The sequence below is a fragment of the Melanotaenia boesemani genome, chromosome 16 (genome assembly GCF_017639745.1).
Source record: "Melanotaenia boesemani isolate fMelBoe1 chromosome 16, fMelBoe1.pri, whole genome shotgun sequence".
NCBI lineage: Eukaryota > Metazoa > Chordata > Actinopteri > Atheriniformes > Melanotaeniidae > Melanotaenia > Melanotaenia boesemani.
This window is the reverse complement of record NC_055697.1, coordinates 1,011,263-1,029,681: the sequence shown is the minus strand read 5'-3', so window position 1 is coordinate 1,029,681 and position 18,419 is coordinate 1,011,263. Positions and strand designations below refer to the sequence as shown.

General features: G+C 42.4%; 1 protein-coding gene and 1 long non-coding RNA gene across 2 annotated transcripts; both read right to left on the bottom strand.

Annotated features, from left to right (window-relative positions):
- Window positions 1-4,399: 4,399 nt before the first annotated feature.
- On the bottom strand, window positions 4,400-12,905 carry LOC121655204. The gene is made up of 3 exons (XR_006013094.1): window positions 12,684-12,905; window positions 7,341-7,469; window positions 4,400-4,506 (listed from the first exon to the last, which is right to left on the bottom strand). It is a non-coding gene; the product is annotated as an uncharacterized LOC121655204 (long non-coding RNA).
- A 2,731-nt stretch (window positions 12,906-15,636) lies between these two features.
- Window positions 15,637-17,108, bottom strand: LOC121655196 (heme-binding protein 2-like). The gene is made up of 4 exons (XM_042009676.1): window positions 16,939-17,108; window positions 16,733-16,859; window positions 16,306-16,468; window positions 15,637-16,213 (listed from the first exon to the last, which is right to left on the bottom strand). Exons 1-4 carry the CDS (start codon window positions 17,053-17,055, stop codon window positions 16,042-16,044), a joined length of 579 nt encoding a protein of 192 aa, XP_041865610.1. The 5' UTR covers window positions 17,056-17,108; the 3' UTR covers window positions 15,637-16,041.
- Between the last annotated feature and the right edge of the window lie 1,311 nt (window positions 17,109-18,419).

The window sequence follows — 18,419 nt, the reverse complement described above, 5'->3', positions numbered from 1 at the left end:
GTGTGCCCGAGATTACTCAAGGCCTGTGCTGTTGAGCTGGGGGACCCCCTCCAGCGGGTCTTCAACATGAGCATCAGTCTGGGGAAAGTTCCAACCCTGTGGAAGACATCCTGTCTCGTCCCCAAGAAGCCACACGCGAGTCAACCAGAAGACTTCAGGCCGGTGGCTCTAACATCCCATGTGATGAAGACCCTGGAACGGCTGATGCTCCACCACCTCAGACCCCAGGTTCAACACACCCAGGACCCCCTGCAGTTTGCCTACCAGGCAAAGGTGGGGGTGGATGACGCCATCCTGTACCTCCTTCACCGGGCACACACTCACTTGGACAGTGGCAGCGGCGCTGTGAGGGTCATGTTCTTCGACTTCTCCAGCGCCTTCAAAACCATCCAGCCCACTCTTCTGAGAGACAAGCTGCATAACATGGGAGCGGACTCACATCTGGTCTCCTGGATTGTGGACTACCTCTCAGAGAGACCACAGTACGTTAGGCTGGGTGGCTGCACATCTGACACTGTGGTCAGCAGCACCGGAGCACCACAGGGCACTGTGCTCTCCCCTGTCCTGTTCACAATCTACACATCAGACTTCCAGTATGAGTCTGAGCTCTGCCACATGCAGAAGTACTCGGACGACACTGCCATAGTTGGATGTATTAAGGATGGACAGGAGGAGGAGTACAGGAGTTTGGTGGAAGACTTTGTTGGCTGGTGCAGGGCGAACCACCTGAAGCTGAACACTTCCAAAACCAAGGAGCTGGTGGTGGACTTCAGGAGGAACAGATCAGACCTGAGGCCCGTCTCCATAGAGGGTGTGGAGGTGGAGTCGGTCAGTTCATATAAGTACCTGGGACTGCAGCTGGATGACAGACTGGACTGGTCAGAGACCATCAACGCCATCCACAAGAAAGGACAGAGCCGTCTGTACTTTCTAAGGAGGCTGAGGTCCTTCAACATCTGCAAGAAACTGCTGCTGATGTTCTACCAGACTGTGGTGGCCAGTGTCCTTTTCTATGCTGTGGTGTGTTGGGGAGGCAGCATAAAGAAAAGGGACGCAGCACGGCTGGATAGAGTGATCCGAGGGGCAGGATCTGTGGTGGGCACAGAGCTGGACTCTTTGGTCTCAGTGGCAGAAAAAAGGACCTTGGACAAGATCCTGACCATCCTGGACTCCTCCTCTCACCCTCTGCACAGAACTCTGAGCAGGCAGAGGAGTGTGTTCAGCCCCAGACTACTGTCCCTGACCTGCTCCACCAACAGACTCAAAAACTCTTTCGTACCCCGGGCCATACGGCTGTACAACATCTCGCTGAGGGCGCAGGGGTCACAACCACAACCATAGTCCGAATAGTTTTTATGGACATGTGCCTTTTTCTTATTTGGAAGCACATTTGCTCTTATCCCATTCTGTAAACATACAGAAGAAAACAAACAATAGAGTCACTACTAGAGCATTAACCAGAGGAGACTGTAACATACAGCGCCGCAGGACTAAGTTTAGCCAAATGGTGGTGTCTATCAGAGGCACACAGTCATGGAACTCACTACCAGCTCATATTAGAAACTGTGACAACTATCTCACCTTCAAGAAAACACTAAAAGAGTGGTTAAAAACAAACCAGTCCTGTACTCATGTGTAACTAACATCCTGTTTACCTCTTATTACTAACACTGTGTTTAATGTTTATTGTAACTATTGTAAATATGAGATGTTTGTCAATGTTTGTTCAATGTGCCTGCCTTAGGACAACAGATGCAATTTAGCTTTTGTGGCTAATTCTGGCATATTTACTGTGAAGCTTTTGCTCATATGTTGATTAATATGCATTGTCCTAAATAAATAAATAAATAAAAAAAAAATAAAAAAATAAACACTGTCTCAGCAGTTTTTGCACATCCTGCACTTTTTCACTCATGCACCTTGTTTGGCTACCACCGTCAACATATGTACATACTTGATCACCTGTACAGTATATATGTACATAGACCATAATAATGGTCTTCTTTATCTACCGTTGCCTCTATTTAATTTTAAATTAGTCTAGTTATGCTTAAGTACAAACCCCTAATGTCAAGTACTAACCTTTAATGTATGTATATGCTACTGGATGCTTGAATTTCCCTCGGGATCAATAAAGTATCTATCTATCTATCTATAGACGCTATTAAGTTAGTCTGTCTCATTGTAATGCAAAGGTTGGTGCTCAGTGTGGTTTCAGACAATAAGTTATGTATGTTTCTTTCTTTCTTTCTTTCTTTCTTTCTTTCTTTCTTTCTTTCTTTCTTTCGAAAACATATAACAAAGTTTATCTGTATTTGAGCTTGTGTCCTGGCAGTGCATGTGAATATGGTTGGAGATGTAAGCACACCAGCAGACCTTATTCTTTACTGACTGGATGATCACGGTTCAATTTTACTGGCTGTACAAAAAAGGGGCTGGGATAATTATAATACAACAAAACAGCGTTTTAACGCGCGTTTAAGCGCGACAAAACGGTGCTTTTTATGCGCTTTCATTGAGCACCACAAAAAGCGGAGCTACTTGCGTCATTAAGCCAGGAGGAGTACAGGCAGTTAGACCGGCAGCTCTTTGCCAGGGAGCCTGGTTTTGTCTTTGATTCATTAATGGCATTTTACCAGCTGCATGGTTCCCCTGCTATGCTAGACGTGGCATGGTGCACATGTGGTCGGTGCAGGGACATGCCAGCTGATCTGGAGAAGCTATGCTGTGACCCGGAACCAGACTACAGTGTCAGCCAGCTGTCTCACTTCTCCTTGAAATGCTTATATGAAGGGAACCTTAGAATTCACTGGCAGTACAGGCAGGACCTTTTGGTTGTGAAGCTAGCTAGGAAACCAGGGGGGTGTTCCATGAAGCTGGATGAAGGGAAAGCCGGGTTTATCTTGATAAGTCTGGCCCATTTAATCCAGAGTTCTGTTCCATCAACGTCGTTTATGTGAGTGCCGCTGAGTAACCATGGTAACTGATGCACCAGAACCAGCCTGCTCGGGGCAGGCTAACGTTTAGGTTAGCTTAGCTGTGTCTCAAAGGTCTGATACAGACTCCCTAAAGAAAGTTCCACCAGGTAGAACTGCTCCACCTCATTCTGGTATAAAATAAGAAACAGCTGTTATTACATCACTACTTTGTCTGGAATAATCAATAAATCTGTCAGCGCCATGTAACTAAAGAAACACGACTATACACGTACTGAACATGAAATAAAAAGAACATGGTATTCATTAAAACTAGTTAACACCTTATTAACCCTCCCCAGGTTCAGGAACCCGACCTCCACTGTCTCTGGTTGGCTACCAGTAAAACTGGGATCAGCTGAGCCCCGTCCATACAGGCCGAGGGTGTTTAAAGAGAGAGAGAGAGAAAGCTGGTCTAAAGAGATGGACGGAGAAAGATAGAGATAGATAGAGACAGAGTTCCTTTCTGGTTACCATGGCTTGGCCTTTTATTAATGACGGGTTTTCAGGGGGAGGACCACCAGTAGCAGTGGTCTCTGACGTTGTCTTGGTATCTACAGAGCAACATGTTTACAGCTCAACACGTTTACAACAAACATTTCTTCAAAGATTCCTCCCACTCTGAGACATGTTCTGGTTCTTTATTTCCACCTGCTGCAGGTTCGCTTTGCTGGTAAGATGCTGCTGCTGGTGGAACAGAGTTAATGTAGGTCACACACACACACACACACACACACACACACACACACACACAACAGATTTATTATTTAAATTAACCAGGACGGTGAATCAACAACTGACAGCAGTGACATCTGGTCAGGAGAGGCGTCATGATTAAAAAGTACATAAAATAAATATTAATATTTTACACTGATCTGTGTTAAATACATTTTCAGTATGACTCTACATAAAAATCTCTGAATGTGAGAATTTCTGGATCAGATCCAGGACAGAAATCCCGGGTGAGGCCGTGGTGAGCTGGGCCCCCTCTGACCGGTGATCCAGTACAAACTGGGTTCATGACGCGTTTCTGGTCCTCAGCATATCCAATATGAACGTTACAGAAATATGTGTTATACACCATGACTCTCCACACACACACACATCTACACACACAAACACACAGAAACACACACACACACACACATCTACTGACACACACGTACGGATCTTTGTTACAGGTCCAAGGTTTTGGTGTTTTCATTATAAATATTCTGAATATCCTGCAGCTGTCGTGGTAAATGTGTGTATATTTTAGCTGGTTAGAGAACCAGTGAAGCCCTCTACTGCAGCCTTGCTAGGACAAGGTGTTAAGCTTAAAGGGGCTGGTTTACAGTCAGATGCCCATATGAATGTTAGAGCTGTTTGTTTTTTGCTACCTACCTAGCCCCCTCTTGGCTTGCGTCTGCAGAAGATCTTCCATTGGGGGTGGTGGTATGGCAGGAACAAGGTCTAGTCTCCTAGGGTCTTCTGGATGAAGAGGCCTTGGTAGAGGAAGACCACGCTCTGCCAATCTCTTTTAAATAATGGCCTAGAGGGAGGAAATGTAGTCTTACTTTTTCACCTCCTTGACTGCATGGACACTGCAGTGCCTTGCATTCTTTTTATATAGTCTCAGGGACCTGATGACATAAAAGTTTCTAAAATCCATGTGAGTTCATATTTGGCATGCATAAAAAGTCTGGTTTAACTTCCAGGAATAATAATTGTCAAGATTAATGTATTGATGTCAAGTTACTTTCACTAAAAAATCTCACAAAAAGAGTGAAGTACTATCAACATCTCATCATCGATGAGCTGTCTTCCTCTCTGGAAGGCCCACGTAGCGCCTTGGTCGTAGCGACATGAAACTTCCAGTGGAATCTGTGAGATGTGAGCTTTCAGTAGAGGAGTCGTTTGTTCGTGTTCATGGGGAAACATCATCTGTGTTTATGTATTTTCAGACTTTGTGTACCTGGTCTTTGAATTGTTTGTTGTCTTAACTGTGTGTGTTGGTGATAGAAATGGGTTTACTGAGCTGGTAGCTGAGATTCTGGACTTTCTGTGGATACCACACATGTTTATAGTTACATCTACAGACCTGATGTTACACCCGGAAACCAGATGTTAACCCTTAACTCCCGGTAGCGGAGGCTGCAGGTGCAGAGGTGAAGCTAAACAGTCAAGCTAAGAATGAAAGTTTAGAGAATTTATATCCAGAAACCTGGATAATGAAGCAGTGAAGGTGCATGGATGGAAGTTATTGTGCATATTGTGAATATTTCTCTCTCCTCACCATCTAGAAGCTGTGAGATTCTCATCCTGCTTTCTGTCTGTTCACCTGATGCTGATATTCATCACATATTGTTCCTTCTGTGTTTAGAAGGAAGCAGCTTCACAGCTTTAAATCCATCCTGCTGACTTTTTACCTTTTAGTTAGTAAATGCTGAACATTTCATCCTTCTTTCTCATAAATATGTGGTTTTATATATGAAGAAATATTTAATCTGAAAACTGCTGCTAAACCTGTTTATGTGTTTAGTGCAGGGGTCTGCAACCTTTCCAATCCAAAGAGACATTTTTCCCTCAGGCAGCTAAATAAAACTCCTTTAGAGACGCAGATGTTACCAGACTTATCAAAAAGTCAGCTTAATATATCTTTTAATGAAGAGCCACCATAGGATGTTTGTAATTTTTGAAGAACCACATTTTTAGGTTTTAAAATAAAGAAAAACACAAAACCTTTATAAAAACAGAATAAACAGACTTTCTTCTAAGGGATGTAGATATTTGTGGAAAATTATGTAAAAGGGGAAAAAAGTCCCTGGTTTCCAACCTAATGACAAGATAGATTTAAAAAATATTTTAGCCACGTATTTAGAGACATTGTGGAAGGTCCAGAGCCGCGGGTTGGACACCCCTGATGTTAGTAAACCAAAATTAACTGTGTTTTCCTTATATAGCTGTAGGCCTTCTTTAAAAGGAAAGAGGCAGTTTGTGCATAACAATGCCATTAATCACGATTAATCACAACATGTCATGCGATTAATCACAATTAAAAATTTTAATCGTTGCCCAGCACTAGTAGAAATGTTTAATTGGTGGGCACGACGTGGACGTTACTGGTGTCAGAAAGACAGAATAGTGGCAGCAGCGTCAGAAGGGAAGAAACGTCAGAGGCATCGGAACATCCGGCTGGATATCTCAGTCGGTAGAACATCCATCTGCCATGCTGGAGACTGAAGTTCATATCTTACAGGGGTGATTCGCTTTGGAGAAAAGCGTCTGCCAAATGACAGTACTGATGCTTAATTTATAAAAGAAATATGTACACATACATCTGAGATTGGTAGCAGTTAATGTTAAATAATATTTCTTTATAGTTGCTGGGTGTTCTAGCTGGGTGGGCGGTGCTTCAGATGGGTGAGCGGGGCTCCAGCTGGGTGGGCGGTACAGAGGGACACCATCACCTCTATTAACCAGGTGGACGAGGAGTTGTGGGAAATAAAGAGCATGTGGACAGAGATGAGGACAAAAGTAAAAACATTATGTAAGAATAAATAAAGGAAATCCTCCTCTTGTGTGTTTCGTTAGCGTAGCATCACTTCTAGACCTCCAGCCTCCAGTCTGGTCCCGCTCTGCTGGAACGAAGGACCAAAGCTACTTTCCACACTGACTGCTACATGCTGGCAGCAGACTGGCTCCTTATTTATCTGGATGGGTTTTATAACATGAAGTTTTGTTTTACAATAACAGAACATGTTTTACTGGTTGAGCTTCTTATTAACATCATCTCCTTTTTTCCTGGAAATCCTGGTTTTCCCGAGCGTGGCTCTTAGGAGGATTAATATGGAATGTGTCTTAAATCATTTCTGCAAACAGCTTTAATATCTAACATGTGGTGTGGAAGGTAATAGTGGATTGTGTACAAACGTCTCACATTTCACATCATTTACTTGGTTTTATTCTGGACTGTTGGTGTCGCCGTTTCCTGTTTTCCCCCATTTGTGCATACGCCTGGGTCAGAGTTGCCGTGGAGGTAGAAACATTTTCCTGCCAAGTTAGGTTTTTATAAATCCCAAAAGTTGACTATATTTGTTGCATGCTGGTTTTTGTTCCTACACCAGCTTTAGAAATGAGGCCCCTGGTCTGCAGTTGATCTATGAGACCACATTCATTTTAACAGTTGCACTCTTCTGCACACAATACTTTCATCATAATCACCTAAATACTGTGACCAGGAACTCTTCATTGCTGATGAGATTTTCCATTTTCCATCAGTTAGTACATAAGCGTACCAGCATGCGGTATTAATTAAAAAAATACAATAAAATCTATACAGATTTGGTATTAGATATAAAAAATACTTCTGTTACAGAAACTCACCCAGTCCATAACACTTGCTGAAACCCGTGCATGGATGGAGATATTGAAGGGTGGATGGCAGTCACACTTTATCCTGCTTACCGATGGTCAAAGATCTTTTACTCTGCTATGGTTCAGGTTTTGCTGCAACTTCAGTTTGTAGACGTTATTAGAACCAACCATAGAAAATTCAAACCTTGGTCTGAACCCTTCTATCTTCTTGCAGGACTAAGACTGTCTCCCCATCTCTCCCCATCTTCTTCTGTCTGCCTGTTTATTCCACCCCTTCCTCTGCCTTGCCGTCTTTCTCCTCTGTTTCCACCTCCTCTGCCACGCTGACCTCTGCCTCTTTCATCTCTAAAATATAAGTATATTCTAATACAAATCCTAACAGCACAACACATATTTAAAAGTAGATACAAATTACTACATTAATTTATTACACTACCAAAAGACAGCGATGTCTACTAGGACACAATCAGGTGGGTGTGGTGATGTTAACCAGGTAGATTAATACGAGCGGTGATGTTAACCAGGTAGATTAATACGAGCTGTGATGTTAACCAGGTAGATTAATACGAGCTGTGATGTTAACCGGTTAGATTAGTACGAGCGGTGATGTTAACCAGGTAGATTAGTACGAGCTGTGATGTTAACCAGGTAGATTAATACGAGCTGTGATGTTAACCGGTTAGATTAGTACGAGCGGTGATGTTAACCCAGGTAGATTAATACAGTAGTAGCGGTTTAAAAGTTCCCCTGTTTCCATGATGGGTCCTTGACTGGTCCTTGACTGATCCTTGGCCGATCCTTCACAGGTCTGTGGGGGTAATGTAATCCCCCGCAATGACGTCGTCAGCGAGGCTCTGCCCCTAAGCAGCCCAAGTAAAAAACAGCTGCAATCCCTCTTTTGTCCACGGGGAGGAGCAGTGATTTGATCTTGCTGCTCTCTAAACAGTTTATAATGAGCTGTGTCGCTCATTTGTTGCATTTTTGCCAACATTTAAAAAATGATTTGATTTGAAAATGGCGTCAAATAAATGTATCAAAAAAGCCGACATGTGTAGCTAATGGTGTTATGAGGCAAAGCACAACCTCCTCAAGTCGGCTAAGTGGTGAATGTCACTAGCAGCGAGCTTTCTAAACATCCCGAGGAGCGCTGCCAGCGGTCATTTGACTGCAACGTAAGTTATTCACAGTGGGGGTTGATACAGCTGCTGCATAACTGAATATTGACAAAATCATAACGTAATATCGGCAGGTAAAAATAACATAATACTGATAATGTGTAAAGCAGGGATCACAAAAGTCCGGACCCAGCCCAACCTATATTCTGAATTAGGCCTCAAAGTGCTATTATCCTAAGTAGATAAGTAAATAAATGGTTTATACTGTGAAATGAAGTGTCCCTGGATTTTATTCATAGCGATCTAGTGATAAAACGTGATAAAACGTCATACAGCTGTGTCTCAGCGGTGGGACAGCTGCCTGCCCGCTGTCTGAAGCAGGCACATGCGCAAAGGCTGGTAGGAATGACAGGAACCAGCAGCCTATCATCACACAGGGTTTGTGATCTTACAGCCAATCAGAAGCAGAGTAGGGCGGCCATTTATTACAACTCCATAGCCGTGATATACGACAGTTTGGCTGAGAAAGAGTCTCCCTGAGCGGCTCTGTGGAAGTTTAGACGTGCTAAACTGCTCGTAAATATTGATGTGTTTACTTTTCCAAACAAGTAAGCAGGTAAAACTATAGACAACAACTATATAATAAAAGTCCTAAAATACCAGGTTCAGCCGTTTAGTTTTGATGACTGGCGGTCATCAAAAGACCGCTGGGCGACGCTTCCAGTGTTTAACACTAGAAAACCCAGAGATTTCTTATCCCTCTACCATGCCCAGAGTACAACCAAAAGGCTGCCCGGTTTGAAATTAACAATTCAATGGCCAACAATTAGCACCTTTACATTTGTAAACACAGCCATTAGGCTACCTGCCGTTAGCTGTTCAAGCATACTCCTTGGGGGGAGGAGTGTGCTTGAAAAGAGCCTTGTGGACTGTGCTGTATAGTTTCACTCACCACAAACGGTATTTGTGCTTTTGACCATTTCTCACATTTTCATGTACCCTTTATTGAGCATTGGTCATGTGAGTTTTCATCGTCATCACACTATTGTACGCCCAGCTTGCTTTCAAGTGAGAGATTATCACGTTTCTGTTTCCACAAAGGCCAAAAGGAAAGCATAATCAAGTATTTCAAATGAGAGATAATTACATTCCTTTTGACCTGGGAACAGAAAAGCAAAATCAATTTAATGTTCCTCACTTCCTAATATGGTGCAACAAGGTTCACAGTCCTCAATGTTTTTAGTAAAAAAAAAAAAAAATAAAAAACACCTTACTAACAGGGTGGAATGGAACATAACAGAGTGGAACAGAATATAACAGGGTGGAAAATATTTGTTCCCAATTCCAAATAAAAACGCTTCAATGGCCAGATGATCAGCAATGAATAAAGATATTTCTACAGTGATCCAGATTTTTTGTTTGTTGTTTTTTTTTGTTTTACATTTTAGATTTTGTAAGAGATGGGTGTGTTTTAACAACAGCAGTTTTATCCGTGACTTTAATCGATAATTATTATCATTATCCAGTGTATAAAAATGTTGGTGTAAAAACGCCAAAGATAGATAAGCATGATGCTGAACTTCGTGGTCTTAGCTCCTGGTTTGGTGTGTCTTGTTCTGTTTATTATCATTCTGAAAGGTATACCAAGTTGTGGGCTGCATATATGCAGCCCACAACTTGAACAAAGGCTAAATTCCTCAACATTCGCACTTGCTCCATAAAATTACCATCTCCAAGGCTCCTCCACCACCACTTTGACTATGGATTGATAAGTAAATGAGCCGCAGTTTTGTAATTGTTGCATTGTCAAAACAGTTCTGTTAGTGTTGTCACACAAAATTCAGTAGACTAGTTGGTCCCTATGCAGTGAATTTACATGTTATTACAAAAATACACAATAATAAAATAGGCAAGTGGCAAGATTAGAATAATGTTATAAGTTCTGCGCAAAGACTCCTTTTTCATTTTCCAAAACAAAACTGACATAAACAATCTTGAAAAAAATGTGCACGTAGGCTATGAGGAAAGAATGAATGCAATGAAGTAGGGACTGGTTGAATAAACACGGTTTAACTGGACGCCTAAGCGAGCGCGTTGCAGGATGGCTCCAGATTTTATTGTCAAATGGTTCCAGGTCAACCAAGTCCGAACTGCTTAGAGCAGAGTCCTGCACGGTTCCGTTTTGCTACGCATACCTGCTCTAACCCGTTAGAATGACTCCCGAACCCGACTCGTCACCAATGTATTTATTCCATTTAAATCCGAACCAGACTGATGTTTAACCCGCGACCCGAGCCATTAACGCATCATTGCCATGCTGCACCGCTTCTTTTCCATTATTATAGCCTATTGTTGTTTTATCATTGTGTTAATCTAAAACACATAGATAGCCTATGAATGTTTATTTTAAGCTTGCTCAACATTTTTAAAACAGCTTTATATTCCTCTGACTGAACCATTTCAGAGTGAAGACTAAACCAGACCAGTGTGTTTTATTTTGCCACTGAGAGGGTATTTATAATAGGCTACTCGGAGATTGCTGTGCTTTAACAAAATGTAATCCACCTTTCCTGGCAGCAGCTGTGTTCTCCGTTCCTGGACTACAAATCTGGCGGCAGAAAACTCTGCTGCGCAAATACCAGCGTAAAATAAACTTTCATATATTTTCTCTGTGTTGTTGTAGTATATTCAGATGATAAAACAACAATATAATAAAAAAGAAGACTTGGAAGGAGGAACAGCGGTGCAGTAGGCTATGGCACACGTTAACGTTAAAAAGCACACTGCTTGTTGTAAATACTTGGTTTATGCTTTAAGAGGTAAATATTTTGGTTAACATGTTGAAGAAATATCGTTGTTTCTTTTTTCATCTCTTGCTATGCTATTGAATTTGGCAACATTAACATGGAAATTCACTGCATTAGGACCGACTAGCCTACTGAATTTCTGGTAGCATGACAACACAAACTGGACTCGTTGACCACTCTTACCCAATGTGCAACAATCACAAAACTGGGTCACTTGTTCAGCTGCCTCATTGCGGCTCATTTACGTATCAATCCACAGTCAAAGTGGTGGTGGAGGAGCCTAAGAGATGGTAATTTTCTGGAGCAAGTGCGAATGTTGAAGGAAGGCGCATGTTCAAGATGGGGCTGCATACAGTACCTTTTGGAATGGTAATCAGAGCGTGTCGGGGAATAGCCCACCTGGAGGGGTGACGTAATCGGGATTCCCGGCGAGCAGGAAGTCGCAGCACAGCGAGTGTTGGATGTCCCCCCGCGATTAGACACATTGAAGTGGAAGAAATTATCTCCGATCCTGCGTGGGGCTTTTATCTGTCGCCCTGTCTTCTTATGGAGGTGAAATAAATAATATGAGAATAAAATAACCCTTCCTAGCTACCTCAAACAGATTCTGTGTTGCTTGATCCAAATCTGATTTGTCTATGTTAATAATGCTAATATTAAAAGATTAATCAGTATGATAAATACATCCTATTGAGAATAGAGCTAGGGGCTGTGATCCAGTATTTGAAAGGTTTTATTAACCTACTAGCATTCATTTCTGAATAAAACAATTGGCAGCGCACAAGCATGTTACAATTTCACATTCCACGTCAAACGATGAGTATGTATTAAGTTTTATGCATTTTATGAATTGTGACTGGCCATCAGAGGTGCTTTGAGTGGCGCCTCTGCCGGTCAGTGTAAATTCAGATAAAATCTGACAGACTACGGGCGATGAGAAGTCTGTGAGAGAAGCGCCATCTTCTGGGTCTACCCTATATTACAAGGAATGGGTGGAGTTTGATTAAAACATCGACACTCCCAGGAGAAGGAGGGGGCCTCTCTGGCGGCTGGAAGTTGGAAGGCAGCTGGCTGGAACTGGAATGGAACTGGGCTGGAAGCTGGCAGGTATTCGGCTGGCTTTCAGCTTGGATGGGAACTTTTAAACCGCTACTACTGTACGAGCTGTGATGTTAACCGGTTAGATTAATACGAGCGCTGATGTTAACCAGCTAGATTAGCACGAGCGGTGCTGTTAACCAGCTAGATTAGCACGAGCGGTGCTCTGTCAGCTGTGTGCTATGTGAACCAGTGTCTGCCTTACTTGTCTACCCTTACTCAGTCAACACTCTTTTCCCAGGATCAACATCACTCAGATCCCAGCCCTGCATTACAAACTAAATTTAAAACTCATCCACCATATAAAATTCAACATATAAAAACATATTTACCTGATGCTGCTAAAATCACCTTGCACCAAGGCTGACGTGGCCCAGCAACGTCCTGGCAACTCCAACAGGAAACTGGCACTCCCTACTACAGTGCCACTTCCCCTTTTATAGAGGAACAGCCCCCACCGACACAGCGACACCCTATGGTGCCAACCGCTACATCATGCAAGCGATTTAAACATGTTTTACAAGGAGATTGTTTCAGTGAGTAATGGTGTTATATAGGCACACGGAAAGAATTTCACAAATAAATCAGGCGGGACTGCATCTCAGCGAAAAGACAGCAGGCCAATGTGAAGCTACACCAAATAAAATGTAATCGCACGTAACGTACATAAAAGCCTCACCCCAGTTCTGAGGGCTGAGTGACACAGGAACCAGGACTGTAGGCTGAATCTGGAGTTTGAAAGGTTTCTGAAAGAAATGTGGTGTCAGCACCGTTGTCTTCTTCTTCCTCCATCTCAATACGTAGCCTTTTTGCTGGTCTTATTCCTGATGTGGATGCTTGACTGGAGTCCATGAGAACTGTTCCCAAGGTTCCTGCTGCTTTGTCTCTGCACCAACACTGGCAGTCCTAGCAGCAGCCTGGGTCCCTGATAATCAAATCAATTAAAATAAATTTTTATTTATAGAGAGCTTTTCATGCACAAAGCAACACAGAGTGCTTTACATAATAAAAGAAATATTAAAAACAAATTTTAAAAGCCTTCACACACCAGAGTATATAACAAGAAATTAAAACACACCTCATTGTAGTCTCTTTCACACACAATCTCCCACACATGCACTCCAAACACAAATATTTAACCCCTGCCTAAACGTGGTCCCTCTGATCTAACCTGGTGTACAGCATGCAGTGTCCTGATTGTCCTAAACTATTTTTTAAATTTAATTAGAGACAGTCTTATTATATTTTTGTTAAACTTTATTTTTTGTATTTTTGTTACGGGAACCCCTCCCTGCACCATGATTACATTTACATGGCTGAAGACAACAGCTGTGAATGTGGTTAAGACTTCTGGACAAACAAGTCGAACCAGTACGTTGTTTTCTTGTGACGGTAAACTCTCAGGAAACATCCGATGAACTTCCTGCCTCACTTAACCCTTACATTCAACCCCAACAACATTCCTTTCATTTTTAAATAATCCACAGTGGGAAATTTTGTTCTCTGCATTTAACCCATCCTAGTTGCTGGGAGCAGTGAGCTACCAGATTCTGGCGTCCGGGAAAGCAGTCGGGGGTTAAGGGCCTTGTTCAGGCACCCACAGTGGTTTTTACCTTAGTTGCCAGCTCAGGACTTGAACCCAGGTTTTTCCAACACAAGCCCGCCGCTGTAACCACTAGGCTACCACTCCCCTTTAGCCTGAAACTGCATGACTTCTTTAAAAAAAAAAAAAATTACCTAAAAATGAAAATATTTCTAAATTTTACACTTTAATTCAGGTGCTACAAATTTTTACACACTGATACTGTTTGGGGCCAAATGTCACCGTGTGTATTTGGATGGATTTTATTGTTGGCTAGTTCAGAGGAAATTGTTGGTTTAAGGACTGTTGAACCTGTGAAACACATTAGCCCAAGTTGGTATTTTAGAAAACAACAAGTTTTAATGCACAGCGAGTCCTGAATCTGTCCATGATGAGGTAGCTGAGATGAACTTGGAGGAGACTGTTTCAGAGCAGGAAGATGGACGCTCCAGTAACCATTGTAAAAGCGAGACAAATGATGGTCTGCTTGTTGTGTTTTGCTGAACAAATTTGCTCTGCTAAGGGGAGGTTTATGGATATAAGGCTCCTCTTGATGATGTGATTCATTTATTTAATTACTGTTATTTATTTACTTTGAATTATAGAACCTATGTAATCTTGCTGTACTGAGGGGACAGAAAAAGAGGGAAGACAGCAAAAGAGAAAGCGAAAGAAGAAAGAGGAGACAGAAACAAAACAAATAGAAGCAATGGCCGTTCAATCTAAACCAGACAACAAACTGCTACACCCGAACAGAAACACACCAGAAAATTTCCTACAGCTTCCACAGAAAAAGCAGAGCTGACAGTAAACCAGTTCCTAAATACTAACTAATACTAACAAAAACTACATTTCACAAACGTATCACAACAACAATCAAAGTACCAGATACACACTCACAGAGAAAAAACAAAATTTCTCTCAACATTTAGACCCACCGGACAACTCGGTGGACGTGTCCGCATGCAAAGTACAAGGAACAAGGCCGTGATCAGTGATGAGGAGTGGTGGGTGCGATCCATAGACCGTATGACGAACGGCGCCTTCATGATGCCACCCGTGGGTTTCTGAAGAAGCAAACGTGAAGCTCGTTGGGCGTTCCCACCTTCGCCATCTTGGTAGCATCACGCGAGTCGTTAGTCCCCGAAAATGCAAAAATGAGCAAAGAGGTGGAGCTGAGAGGGGCCTGCCTGTAGCTACGAGCTAACTGAGCCAACTCGGATGTAATGTGAGCTAACCAGCTAATGAAGGCAGGCAGGCTGACTGTTAGCCGTTAAAAACCGAGGTTGTGCTGCACTCCCCCTTCTTGCCGTGGATATTGGATACATGTTGGATACGGAAGTGGATAAATAACGGATGAGTTAGAAAAAAATTCACCCCCCTAACAGTTGTCATGAAGGTAAACTTGATCTATTAATCCTAAAATGGATTTTTGTACCAGGCTTTTAAACATGTTTTTAACATGGGAGTCGATGGGGATTGACTCTGTTTGGAGCCTGCCCCTCATCCGCTAGCAGCACTAGCAAGTGATGTGAAACCTATAACAAAAAACATACTTCCAATAATAATAACAGGACAAGGAGAGTGAATTGTCATGCCCAAGGACACAATCTAAACTGACTGGAACCATACTGGTAAGGTACCAGACTCTAACTGTATGTAAAGAGACAAGACTAAATAAATAATTAGCAGAGATTTACATATCAACTTTATAGTTTTAATTGTGCACACATTGTATTATCGTATTGATTTTTAATTTATTTTCTTACAGCTAATATGAATAAATGAATACAGAAAATGGATGAGAGGGTGGATATATGGAGCATGACTAGATTATAGCACAAGACATTAGATTCAGCTAAACTAAAAGACAGATACCAAAACTTAGCTGAGACTGGTTTCCACAACGTTTCTACCAACAGCAGCAGACAACAAACAGCATGTTTATTTCAGCCTGAATAGACTGAGGAGAAATAAAGATTTTACTGGTGTGATAAGCACCTGTTATCTTACAACATCATGCTGGAACTCTAAAGGAAACAAGTGTAAAAACATTAATCTAGGATGAGTTAAATACAGTGCAACAATCATATGCAGTACAGCCGTTGTCAGGCAGCATAAATCCAGACTTCGTTGTGGTGAATGAGAGAGTAATAAGGCTCATAGCCAACTCCAACGAAGATGCGCAGATCAAAGCTTTTCCCAGCTTTAACCAGGGCCTCACGAAGGATTTGAACATTTTCTTGACCACTGCTGAGGCTTGGTGTGCCACTGAAAGCCCTTCAGTGAAAGAGAGTGAAAGAGATTCATAGTGAACTGCAAATTTATCAAAGCCATCTTTCACTGTCAGGTTTGTGTAGATAAATCTTTACCTGACATAGACCGTGGCTGCATCTTTGTGCTGCAGTGTGACTGATGCATCAGTGATTCCAGCCTTTACACCAGGAGGGACGAACCAGGACAAGGACAAATCCAGAGCATCTTCCCCCTCCCTAACTGTGATTAAGACAGGCCAGGAGTCGGGCATCTCATGACCTGGAAGAGATAAGAAAGGAATGGTGGTAGCATGTAGATCAAATCTAAGATGTTGCAGTCATACAAGTTTGAAGTATTTGATGATGAGATTAACAGCTTGAATATTTCCTGAAGGCAAAATGTTCTTTGTGTTTGTTCTGGTTACTTTCCCATGCTTAATTATTCCATTCTCTGCCTGTGTGCTCTTAGTCAACACTGCTGTTGTTAACATCCCAAACCAAACTTCTGGATGAGCTAAAGTTAAGGTTTAAGATCCTGACTGACCTGCTTCCTTCAGGCTCTGGCAGTAAGCCTTCAGTCTATTACTTGCAGCCACCATGTCGATGTCACTGGTGCTGTCCACCTTAGTGGTGATCCAGTCAGAAGCAACATAACGTCGCTCCTCAAAATCCTGCACAAACCAGAAACAAAACTCCTCATTTATTCTGGAAAAGGAGCACCAAAATGGTGTGTGTCTGTACGAAGCTTACCTCATTTGTGTCCACAGTTTGGTACTCAGGACATGGCTGCTGACGGCACACGGCAGCTTGTCCACTGCAGAGCGATACCAGTACAAGAACCAGCACTGAGAACAGAAGCTGCTTCATCTTGTCAGGCTGTCCAGAGGAGCTGCACCTTCTGTCCTGCTGGGTGAAAATGCTCATCATTAAATCTGACTTTACCTGACTGTCAGGAAACGTGGCCACTCCCACATAGTTCTCATCCCTGCCAAGCAGGGGGGCCTTTACCCGCATGGTTTCATTCTTTCCTGAGACACAAATAATACTAAAACACTTCCAGAAACTCCCTTCATAGTTCCCTGAGCTATTACTAATTTAAGAAAATAAATCTAAGGGTGTTGGTAGACAAGGAGAGCACAACATTCAAAGTAAATATAAACAAGTCCATAGAAACAAACGTAAACATCACAATTTTCTCTGTTTAAGCTGACTGAATGTGTTTTAATCTTCATGGTTTAAATGCACTATAACCTGAGCTGTGACAGTGTTAATTTAAGGAGAACTTTATTTCACCTGAGGACACATCACTGAAACACTAACCGGTTGTTTGAGTTTAGGATTTTAATTCTGCCTCAGGGCAGGAGGCAACTCAATATTACAGCTAAAAAACTAAAGGGTGGCATCAGCTTCACATTTTCTGTGGAAGAGGTGAGAAAACACCATCAACTCTCACCCGTTGTGGTCGCTCTGGTAAAAAGTCGACCAGACAGGCTACAAGACCAGAATCCATGTTGAGGGAGTTTGTTAATCTTTCTGCTAAAACATGCGGCTTAATACAGTTAAAAGCAGATGAAAAGTCAACAAATAAAAGACGAGCGAAGGGCCTGCTCCCTCAAGATGGGTTAAAACTAAATTCAGCAGGGTGCCTGCAGCATCCTCAACACCTCTGCCTAACCTGTAAGCGAACTCCAGCGTGTCCAGATGATCCTGGACCCGGTCAGGAGGGATTCCTTAACAATTTTTTCAAAAGACTTCATGACCAGGGAAGTTAGGGCCACAAGTCTGAAGTCGTTAGGAGTTTTGGGGGATGCAGGTTTAGGTACTGGAACAATGATGGGATCTTTCCAGAGTAAAGGGACCTTTTGAAGCTGGAGGGATGATGAAAAAATAAAACTAAATATATCTGCCAGCTGGACAGCACAGTTTTAAGGACCCGACCTCCATCGCCATCAGGACCAGGACTTTTCCTCTCCTTAACTCCACGGAAGAGTTTAACGATGTTGCTCCTTTCCACAGCAACACTGCTCTGAGAAGAGACAATATTACTAAAAACAGACAATTCTTCACTAAAAACATTGACATTAAAACGTTAAAAAAAAACTATTCAGTTCATTGGAAAGCACCAGGTCAGACCTTCCATTTAGGGAAACATGACATTTCTTTGGTGGCACCCCATCATGGATTTCACCCCCTCCCATGCAGGGCGAGAGCTGCCTGCACTTAGCATACTC

Bases quoted from the DNA above. Each gene is read 5' to 3' on its own strand.
- LOC121655196 (XM_042009676.1), bottom strand. From the start codon at position 17,055: ATGAAGCAGCTTCTGTTCTCAGTGCTGGTTCTTGTACTGGTATCGCTC. The intron at 16,860-16,938 runs GTAAGCTTCGTA...TGGTTTGTGCAG, and splicing joins AAACTGTGGACACAAATGAG to GATTTTGAGGAGCGACGTTA. The intron at 16,469-16,732 runs GTCAGTCAGGAT...TATCTCTTCCAG, and splicing joins CCAGAGCCTGAAGGAAGCAG to GTCATGAGATGCCCGACTCC.